This window comes from Silene latifolia, chromosome 4 (assembly GCF_048544455.1).
Source record: "Silene latifolia isolate original U9 population chromosome 4, ASM4854445v1, whole genome shotgun sequence".
NCBI classification, from domain to species: Eukaryota; Viridiplantae; Streptophyta; class Magnoliopsida; order Caryophyllales; family Caryophyllaceae; genus Silene; species Silene latifolia.
Genome location: NC_133529.1, coordinates 9,817,790 through 9,829,488, shown reverse-complemented (window position 1 = coordinate 9,829,488; position 11,699 = coordinate 9,817,790). Strand labels below are relative to the sequence as shown.

Sequence of the window (11,699 nt, the reverse complement as noted above, 5' to 3'; positions counted from 1 at the left end):
CGGCTATAGTCATAGTGATCCTCTTATTCAACTACTTCAACCATTTCCGAGCACCTTATAGCATTAGCATTTTCTGGAGTTCGAGAATTTTTTTATTTCTTTTTTTGTATTTTTTGATTTCTCGTCAGTCGTCCACGGACCTTAGTTTAGCGATAGGGTTTCGAAAAATAAATCCTTTAGCGGTTCATAAATGAACTTAGGTTAAATTAAATTAAATTATTTATATTTATTAATTTTAACTTATTAGACTCAACGATTAACTATTACTTTTGTGAAAAAAAATGCTATTGCTAGCCAGCCTTAAAATATTTTAGAAGAATTATAGTTTTTCAAAATTTTGTTTGGAAAATACAATTATTACCAAAAATAGTGCCCCTAGCGTCCAAAAGTCGTGCGTCTTACACCTTATTGTTTCAGCCTTTTAGCTTCTCGCGGCACCTCTTCAAACTATGATTTTACGCCTTGAGTCTGAAATTACTCGATAGTGTGAAACAATTATAAGAATTATTAATTCTCTATTATGTGGACCTAATTACTGATGTCACTTTAATTAGAAACGGTTAGAAATAATATTTCGGGTTTTTATTGGGAGTAATAGAATAAGTGGATTACGGTTAATGTTTACAGGTCATTAACATATTAGGCCCACTTATCTATTTAAGCCCCTCCTGCCACCTGTATAAATAGATCACACCTGTTTGTGGTTTTTAACCTAATTCATATTAATTGAGTGAAAACACACAGAAAGAGAATTAGAGACTAAGGAAGGCAGGAGAAGGCAAAACATTAAGATTCATCTTCTTATTGTTCTTAAGAAACCTCCTCATCAGATCTAATGACTACTCCATGTATGTATCTATCAGTAATTATCGCTGCAATCAAGATCCTATAATTATTGTTTACATGTGGTATCGTGAGCGGGATTATGATTGCGATTATAGTTCGATTAATGTTTTAATTATGTCTTTTAATTTGAATGAAATTAATGTTTTAATTATGATATTATTTTCATTCATGGTTGATTATATATCCTTTGATTATGATTGTTTCCGCTGCCCTAATCGAATTATTTCGATTCGTATGATGTTTTTTGATTGTTGATTGCGTTTCGTCTGTCGCCTGGGTTTTGAGGAGTACTCGATCGAGGGATTTTTTTTTATCGATCGAATTAGTGCGTCACTCGATCGAATTAGTGTGTCACTCGATCGAGAGACATCAAGACTGCACATCACGATCGAGTATTAAGGTCACTCGATCGAGGTGTTTTATTGATAATAGTTCTCGATCGAGCTAATGTTTCACTCGATCGAAGATCTTCCGCATGAATAGTTTCCTTCTCGTTTTATAGTTTACGATACCTCATGATTGTTTATGTATGCTCGTATGATATTAATATTATTATGTCAGTTAAGTTTATATAAATTATCACATTATTGTTGTAAGCATACATACTAATTATGTATATATATAGTTTTGATATCGAATGAAAGAGACATTCGCCTTATGACGAGTTGAAATTCACCACAGTGATTTCATCTCGTACGCGATCAAGTCTCATAAAGGAATCATATTGGACATTCACATTAGGTTGAGGTTCACCGCAGTGGACTCAAATTATGTAGTGAATATCCGACTAAGCATCTAAAGGGGTAAATTAACTTGTATTAAGGTTTTACCCACAGGTAATCTGACATTAAAGTGAAACACTCATTAAGAAGAGTATATTCGATTATGCAATTAAGCATGTGTAGGTTGTCCACAGATACTATACTTGCCTAATGAATGTTTGTGAATTACTCATTTAAGTTTCAAGTCTTAGTCATAATTGATATTGTGTGTTAAACTCAAAGCCTAATGTTTTGAGCATTGTTCATAATGCGATAAAGATTTGCAAAGCTCTCTCAATAATCGTGTCCAAGCGGTTCCACAACTTGATGGTACTAATTACTCGGAATGGAAAGAGCATCTCGAGTTCTATTTAGGGATCCTTGAACTCGATCAAGTGCTTATCGGGACGACTCCACTGAACCGAACCACGATGCGAGTAAAGAAGTACTTGAAGAATATAACTGGTGGAAGAAATCTGATAGTCTTTGCCTAAAGATTCTGACTCTGTAAACCTGTGAGATAAAACTTATAAACTCTTGAAGCGGAGTAGCTTTAAGTTTGAGTTGCAATTGGGGTTGGTTGGCGAGTTATTTTCATTGTAAGGAGTTTAGTTGTTTGAGTAAATGTCTAACAAGCAATAAAATAACGGTTGGACGTAGGCCTCGGAGTAGATGCTGAACCAATTTTTTAAACATCGTCTTGTTTGTTCATTTACTTTTACGTTCGTTTACCTTTGATTATTTCTTATTAATCTCGCTACCAGTTCTGTGTCAGTCACTCACACTGTGACATAGACCTACCGTCCATCTCGAAATGCAGTCTCAATAACTTTCAACTCAATAAGTCTGCCACGGTTCATCGTTGAGCTAGGTTCGAATTGTTTGCTGTACGAAGTGCTTGAATATATTCACAAAAGAGAGGGATCACTACACTTCAATCTCCACCTAAATTTTTTTATATCCCAGTCAAATCTATATCGTCATTTTTTTCTCGAAATTAAATCTTATCCAACGATAAGTAAGGCAGATGTATAGGTTACGGAGAGGATCCAATGGCCATCAGCGATAGGTAATGGTGCATACATCGTCTTACCTTATTAGTCCTCGATGGCGCACGAGGAAAGAACATTCAGAGTTCCCTTAAAAGCTGGATCAATCAAATCCGCCTGTTTAAATATTTGTATATGTCAACATCAGTTGAGATTAATTCCATGAACTAAGCAGATGAAATGTTCACGCATAAAAACGCAAATGTCTCTATATTAAATAAAACTTTTAATTAAATTATTTTGTTTCTTATTCATATATCGAGCCTCAACTTTACATTTGAATCAGGGTCTGCTGAATAAATTGGCGGGCCCTGATAGTCACCGTACATTCATTGTTATTATGAGAGAGTTGTAGGAGTACTAGGAGGAATACTCTGCTCATATCTGAAAAAATTAGCAGGATCTGTTTCCGTTTTCACCTTCATCAGCCTGATGAAATTGTTACCGTAGTAATTCATCCCAAAAGAAGTGGTAAGATTTGTATCTTGTTTATTACCATGATTGATACCAATGTCAAAATCTCTATAGTTGAAATAAGCCATCCTTGGAGATTTAGAAACATAGGGTGTCATAAACTTGTAAAAACTCCTTAACAGTTCTACATGGTACTTATCCACATCAATCCCGGTTTCGTACCACTTGAAGTCGTATTCGATCTTGAACAAAATACCTGCACGGTGAGGATACGCAATCTCGTTCCCTGGGATCTCGCTCATCCTCCCACCATAAGGGTTCCATTCCATTACTAATCCTTCCATATTTAACATTGCTTTGCATATTTTCTCGATTCCTTGTTTTGGAATTGGTTCGACAACAAAATCTGATTTAACCTTCCTAGAAACTTTTTCGTCTTGCCTACTGATCAGAAACTGGGTTGGAGTTCCAACCGGAGCATCCGCCCAAAAAAGAGTCGAATTCACCCATGGCATTTCATTGCAATCCTTGGTTGATAATCCCAATTCGGGGAAGTTCTCGTCTAATAACTCGACAAGTTCCTGAGTCGATCCGAGAAATAGCCCAATGAAGGAAAATTTCAACTCGGCTTTGGGGAGTACCGTAACTCGAACTCTTATGAAAATCTTTTTGGGTAGATTCGGGGCAATTTCTTGCCACCTATACATGGTCTCGGGCGCGCCTTGCTCAAGGGTACGTGTCACCCGAAAGACGGTCACTAAAGGCGGAACACGAACAAGCATTACTTTCCAAGCTAGGACAATCCCGAAACTGGCTGCCCCGCCTCCTCTAATGGCCCAAAAACGATCCTCCCCCATAGATGTTCTATTAAGAACCTTTCCATCAACAACGACTAAGAGCGCATCCACAACATGGTCAGTGGATAGTCCGTATGCCCTCATCAAGTTACCATACCCGCCTCCACTAAAGTGCCCGGTGACCCCTACCGTAGGACACACCCCTCCAGGAAAGGCATGCACGCGGCTCTTCTGGGCGAGGGCATAGTAGACCTCACCCAGGACAGCCCCTGCTTGTATAGACGCGGTCTCTTCCTCAATGTTAATTTTAATAGACCGCATATTGAGCATGTCAAGAATAACAAAGGGCACTCCGGCCCCGGCAATGTAAGATGTGCCCTCCATGTCATGGCCACCACCTCGGACTCTCAATTGTACATTATGCCTTTTGCAGCAGAACAGCGTAGCTTGGACATCTGACGCGTCCTTGGCTGTGACAATGACCAACGGTTTTTGGAAAACGGGGTTTAGGAACCTGCGGTTCCTAACCAACTCGTTGAAGACAGATTGGAATGACGAGTTGTGTTTGGTGTATGAAGTTTCTGATGTCGGGTACGTGGTCGGTTGCTTCTCGAGGCAGTTAAGAAACACCGTGTCGTCTTCAGACACAACTGCAACTAACATTGTGCCTAGTAATAACAATATCAACATTTCTTGTACCTGAAAATATCTAACTGTTTTGTAAGAACTGTTGTAGTTGCTCATTGTTTGTTAATTTAGTTTAATTCTGAGATCAACATAATCTTACTAGCGTTATTTATAGTCTCATTTTAACACTTAGATATTTAAAAATATCCTAAGTTTTAAAACATCCTTTCACCAAGCAACGATTAGTTTTACTAAGTGGTGCAAATTTGATCGTTCAGACATGCCAAGTCATTTCAATAGTTTCTATGGTTGTTAACTTATTAGCTAGTACCAACTAGCTCCAATTAGTTTCTCTAAAGACTAATGAGACGAGATAGTTCGCGAACAACTCGAGATCGGCTCGATCAAAGCTCGGCTCATGCGAGCTCGACTTGGGCTCGGGCTCGGGCTCTGCTCGAGAGTTTAACGTGTCAAGCCGAGCAAACGCTGGCTCGACTCGAAAAGCTCGCGAGCGGCTCAAATTTGTATAATTTGCCAAATATTTTTACATATAACTTTCGAGTCTTCTTATTAAAAATATCGAAAAAAAAACTCAAAAAATTAGCAATTATATATAGCTCGGACTCGGCTCGGCTTGTTAACACCCCTAGTCTTAACATTAAACAGACAAATAACATTCCACTTGATGCTAGCATAGATAGTTAGCTGCTAAATAGGACAAATATTCTGCTAATATTTAGGCATGTTGGTTTTTGCTTATTTATGCTATTTGAGCATCCAAGTAATACTCTCCCGTCTTAAACAAAAATTTATGACAAAACTAACAGAAATAAATAATGACTAGTTAAATGTTTCATTAAATCTATGCTAATTGCTAAGTCTTGAGCTTAACAGGTGGAGTAGGTTATTAATCACACGATAAATTGTGTGAACTAAAGCCCTTAGAGGCTTCACTACTCCCGCCGTAATTATTGTTTCTGTCATTACTACCGCATTAATATTGATAATTTCACTACTCCCGCCATAATTATTGTTACTTTCACTATTGTCACATTAATATTGATTATTTCATTATTCTCGTTGTTGTTTCTACCACTTTCACTAATTTCGATGATAATATTGTTATTTTTACTATTCAAATGAGTAATTACTATCATATAACTATATCCAATGTTACTATAATTATTTTCTTCACTGGCGAAACTACTTTTATTACTTAGGCATGCAATTTTAAGAAGATTATATATTTATATAAATATATTACATATATGCATTAAATCTGATGGGGCATATTCTGCACCGCTGACCAAGTCAACATATTGAGCAAGGTCAAAGATATCCACAGCAAGTCAACGACTTATGCAGCCTAGCCGATGCAAATTCGTCGGCTGTCGGCTGGTCTCGGCATGGCAACCTGCCAGCCGGGACACATACCCGCGTACTCACATCCAAGACCCCTCGGCGGTGAGTCAACAGGGCCCGCCGGCCTGCCATAGGTCCCTCGGCCGAGGGGTAGATCAGTCTTTCCACCTGTTAGCCACTTGGCCACTACGTGACAAAAGGTGAAAGCCTATAAATACTCCTCAACCTTCATTGAGGAAAGGATCCAGAAATACACAACTAAACCTAATTACACTATTCATCTGGTAACATCTTCCTTATCTCTCTACAATATATATTCCTAGCCAACTAGCACACAACTTATACATTTAAGTTTACTGACTTGGGCGTCGGAGTGGGTACGCTTGGCTCAAAGCCAAGCCCCCAGTTCGTTCATTGTTGCAGGAGAGGCCGAGAGGAACGATTAAGACCAAAGGAGAATCCAAAAGACATCATTCAAACAAGCCACGGGTGGTAACTATACATGCTCTGGAATTAGACCCGGAACAAAATCAAATCGAAGGAATTATGCAATATTATATATTATGGAATCTAACTTGAATTATTTATAACCCACTTATATTATATTTTTGTATGTTAAATAATTAACATCTCTATACATCTAATAAACTATAAAATTTAATAAAATTGCATAGATTTTAAATTTAATATATAATTTTATGATGATAATAATTAATACCATAAGTGTGCATGTTTATACTAATTAATTATTTTATTTTAAGGAAATCGACCATCTTATAGTCTTCCATAAGTATTTAGAAAAATTACCAAGTATCTTCTTTCTTTTAGTCTCCTTGAAATTGACCATCTTAATTAATTATTTTATTTTAAGGAAATTGACCATGTTTTAGTCTCTTACAAATGTTTAGGAAAATTACTAAACTTCTATGTAATTTAATTTTAACCCAAATTATATAATATTTGCATTGAGATCCTTTAATCGGGTCTATCACACAGTGCTAGTGATTAAAAATATATAGTATAATTAATTTGTATAACTTTCTTTAATTACATTAAAGTCCCTTGGTTTCTGGATTTAATATATAGTATAGTATTGATTTGAGCGAGCATTCAAGTGATACTCCCGTCTTAAACAAGAATTTGTGACCGCACTAACAGAAATAAATAATGACTAGTTAAATGTTTCATTAAATCTATGCTAATAGCTAAGTCTTGAGCTTAACAGGTAGAGTAGGTTATTAATCACACGATAAATTGTGTGAACTAAAGCCCTTAGAGGCTTACAAGACAGAATTACCTAATTTTTTGAAGCTTGTTATGGGATAGAAACATGAAGTAAGGAACAAGAGCTTTTTGGGAAACATTGTTTTGTCTTTCTTTTGCATTAATATGTGCGGATATTTATATGACATGTCTAACGCTATTGACGGAAGCAATTATTCTAAGAAGAATATGTTGTTAATCTTACCATATATGGGTTATTATGTTTGAAAAACTCATATTATAATCGCAATTGCTAAATCCCGCACATCCTTTTACTTAATCCCACACATTTGTCCCTAATTTTCCATAACTACCCTTTATCATAAAAAAGACCTAAAAAGAATTATCCCGCTTCTTTCTCACAAGCCTAACCAATTCATTAATAACTCGACAATTATAGATCGTAATATGCAAATACCACACGCAACAATTTTATTAGTACAGTCTTTTAAATAATGTTTTTTCAAAAAGGTCTTTTTACAATTAGGGTTTGGATTGATGTTGGATTAATATTAACGTTGTGTTCTTGAAGGGATGGTTGTGGCTGGGGTCGTTGAACATGCCGGAGTAGATTGATCGGAGGGTACGGTCGGTCATCAAATTCATGGCAGCCGTGAGTCGTGATACAATGAGCCGTGAGTCGTGATACAATGAGTCGCAAGTTGCTGACCTAAATTCACTTCTGACTTGGCAAATAGTATGTCGGCTAGATCGCCTAGATGGATTGTTATTAGGTGGATTAATTGAAATGGCAAAACCTTGATTCACAAATGAAATCTTGATGCGTTGCAGGTTGCTGCAAATATCACTCTTTTGATTTAATTGATGATAGGGCAATTGGTAGGGGACGAAGGGGAGAATGAGAGGCGTTTATTTTTTGGGTTTTTCATTTTTTTTTATCCTGGTGGGTGTGAGAAATGAGAGGGATATCCTCAGAATAAGAGGAAAATGTGCGGGATTTAGTAAAATGGTGTGCGGGATACCGTTACTGGAACACCACAGCAGGATTGATGGTACGTAGTCACGTCCTACGTCCGAATCATTTGTTTGCCTTTTTTATTTGCGCTTTGTAAGCTAAGAGATAAATTAATCGAAGATAAACCAATAATTGGAACGGATGGAGTAACTCATACTACTCATAGTTACTCCTTTGTCTATTCTTGATTACGGGTCCAACAAGCTAAGTTTGGCCAATTGACTTTTAGTTTAGTTATTCGTAGATCAGCAATCTGTGAGAAAAAATTTAAGAAAAAATCACATAAAATGAAATTGAGACGATAAGGAGGTGATGACGGGTGATGAGGTAAACCGTAAACTCATGCCCTCAGGCCTTATGAATAATTTTAGAGATCGGGCACCTATTATGTCAAAATATAAAAGCCGTGTCCTCGTGCTTACATGTCCATGCAATAGCTATACGAAGGCCAAAGCTTATTATATAACAGTTCACTCAAGTATTCCATGTCTGTTTCAGCCGAAGGCCAAAGCTTATTATATACTACGGAGTAATAAGCTTCTTCTCAATCAAGAAGTCCACTGCTTCTTTGAGAGTCTCTCTTAGGGGAATGCACTCAATGCCTAGGCTTCTAGCTTTGTCCTTAGAAATCTGGTATGTTGGTTGAAACGGTTGATCATCCATGCATCTGCAAACGAGAAATTAATGGCACGTTAAACGAGGTTTAGCCAAGGTTGGGTAATTAAACTCCAAGAACACAAACTTACTTGTGAGGGAGTTTGAGATTTGGGTAGAGTTCTTTCAAGATATCGACAATTTGTGAAAAATGTGCCACTGTTTCGCACAAAATGTACCTTCCATTAGCTGATGGGATCTCAAAGGCTTTAATGTGTGCTTCTGCAACATCTTTGACATGAACCCATCCAAATGTTGCATTTAGGTAAGTCTCTGATTTCCCTGTAAATAATTTAACAACATGAATTAATGTAATGCAGTCACTTATGCTTATTAATGTAAGAGTTAGAGTTAATTCAAACTCGCACCTTTTATAATATAACTCTTACCGTTAACTAAGTTAAACAAAAGGTCGCTTGACCAATTGATCACTGGCTGCAACATTGGTCCTATGACAACTACGGGGTTGATGGTGATCATGTCAATGCCATTCTCTTCGCAGAATTTCCAAGCAGCAATCTCAGCCAAGGTCTTTGAGAGAACATATGAGTCCTGCGAATGAGAAAAGGCTCGCTCAAAACAGGAATACAGGACGAAGTGTGAATTCAGTAGTTCATAGTTATACAGGAAGTTGTTAACAGGCCATTTTGGTATAAAAGTCGAATTCTTTGCAAACATACATACCCCTATAAACCCTTTGCAGGCTTCAGGAGTTGAAAACCAAGTTTCGTCAAATAGTGTTTCAGAGGTTATAGGTCTACCAGTATGGAAAACTGTTGCAGCAGAAGAAGTGAAAATCACACGTTTGACAGATGGAGCTTTTGCGCACGAGGAAAGAACATTCAGAGTTCCCTTCACAGCTGGATCAACCAAATCCGTCTGTTTAAATATTCGTATATTTCAAAGCAACAACAAAAATGTTTATATAAGGCCGCTTTGAAATTAGAGTGAAATATTCCGTAGTTCATTGGAAAAGAAAGGGTGTAAGGAAAATTAACCTGCGGGTTTGGCGTTTCTATGAGAACAGGAGAAGCAGTATGGAATACACCACAGCATCCATCAACAGCTGAATCAAAGGAGCCTTCTTCCAACAGGTTGGCTTTAAACAAGTGAAGTTTTTCCTTTGCTCCGTCCAATCCACGCAAATGCTCCGTTTTTTTCGGATCATCTGCATAATAGGAATATTTATAATAGTCGGGCCTCAACCATCACCTTAAGGTTTTGGTTGAGTTGGTTCATCTATCATGGTATCAGAGCCAGGTGAGTTGGTTCATCTATCATGGTATCAGAGCCAGTGTGACCGAAGGTCACGGGTTCGAATCCTGGCAACCTCAAAACCCCTCAAAAACTCGAAGTGGAAACCCAAAGACACGGCACGGGGGCTTGCACAACTAACCACTCTTCAAGCCCAACGGGCATTTGAGTGAGGGAGCGTAATAGGAATATTTATAATAATCGGGCCTCAACCATCACTTTAAGATTTTGGTTGAGATGGTTCATCTATCACTGTATACCCGATGCCCCAATTTGCATAACCCACATTACATATTTATATCCATGCATAACATTAAGTTAACCTGAAGTCCTGATTTTAGCATTAGCTTTCTTTTTCTCTTTTTGATCTTGTCTAATATAGTCTCCCAATTACAAAGTTATATTAATTCCATGGTTATTTAATCGCAATTCCCACCATATAGTTTATATTACTACTATTACTGTAGATCTTATTGTAACCTGAGCAACATCGTTTTTTTTTAACATCATTCAGTCTTACGTAATTGTAAGATAATTTGCAAAACTCATAAAGACATGTTTCCTTATTAAGGGTTCATAGTGGTGAGCTCCACCATGTTTTTTTTTTTTGGTCTAAACCATCCGGTAATCCGAACCACATTGGGCCGACTAATCCGGATTTTGGGGCGTGTCCAAGGATTACGGTATTTAAACCCCTCCCAATCGCAGTTGTGGGGGATCGATCCGCAGACCTCCCTACCAAGCGCAGCCCCATACTACCACTGCGCCAACCAACGATTGGTAGCTCCACCATGTTTATAGATAAAGTGTTTTGTATTTAATTACAAATTGGTTGTGCCTATAACAATGAAATAGCTAGCTATATACTATAACTATGTCACTTAACGTTATACAAATTTTTAAAGAGGCGGTCTCCCATTAATGTGACGGATCACGGATCCATTTATTAATTATATCTTAAAGAAGAACATATACAAGTCGAAATACCAACAAAATTTTGCGAAAAAAGAGTAGAGAGAAAAAAAACATACTGAGTGATCGAACAGTGGCATGCACAACATAGCCGCGATGAAGCAAGAGCTTGACGATCCAAGATGCAATATAACCCGAAGCACCCGTCACACAAGCTCTTTTCTCTTCATCTCTATCTAAATCTCGCGCCATTAATTAATCAATATCCTCTTCTTCAGTTTTCTCTCTTTAATATTAATTTAGACCACAATGTTCTATTTTTTGAAGCACTAATAAGTACTCCCTCCACTTTTTTTTGTTCACCCCATTTCTTTGTAGCGCATATTAAGAAAAATTATTAATGAATGAAAAAGTAAGAAAAGAGTTGTAGGTGGGTGAAAAGAATGATTAAAAAATGAAAAAGTAATAATAGAAATGTAAGTGGAGTGAAAAGAATGATTAAAGAATGAAAAAAGGTAGTCCAAATAAGGAAAGAAGAGAAATGAGGTGAAAATAGATAATTTGCCAAAAAGGGGAAATGGGGTGAAAATAGGAAAGTGGAGGGAGTATAATATAGACTATATAGTATTGTAACTTGTAAGTTTGTAACGTTAAAGGAAAGTTGAATTATACGTAGCACACTTTAGGATTTTGCATGTAATATTGATGGGGAAATGGGGCCACTGACACCTTATCATAATGTTTCTAATCGGCCACCACACGACTTCTAGCCTAGGGTTGTTCA

At 37.2% G+C, this 11,699-nt stretch overlaps 2 protein-coding genes across 2 annotated transcripts; both read right to left on the bottom strand.

Moving 5' to 3' along the window:
• Positions 1-2,994: 2,994 nt before the first annotated feature.
• Positions 2,995-4,611, bottom strand: LOC141651034 (berberine bridge enzyme-like 7). Its single transcript, XM_074458762.1, has one exon. It carries the CDS (start codon positions 4,609-4,611, stop codon positions 2,995-2,997), a length of 1,617 nt encoding a protein of 538 aa, XP_074314863.1.
• A 3,812-nt stretch (positions 4,612-8,423) lies between these two features.
• Positions 8,424-11,209, bottom strand: LOC141652845 (phenylacetaldehyde reductase-like). The gene is made up of 6 exons (XM_074460451.1): positions 11,035-11,209; positions 9,748-9,917; positions 9,389-9,628; positions 9,139-9,322; positions 8,842-9,031; positions 8,424-8,762 (listed from the first exon to the last, which is right to left on the bottom strand). The coding sequence occupies exons 1-6, from the start codon at positions 11,165-11,167 to the stop codon at positions 8,618-8,620; spliced, it is 1,062 nt and encodes a 353-aa protein (XP_074316552.1). The 5' UTR covers positions 11,168-11,209; the 3' UTR covers positions 8,424-8,617.
• Between the last annotated feature and the right edge of the window lie 490 nt (positions 11,210-11,699).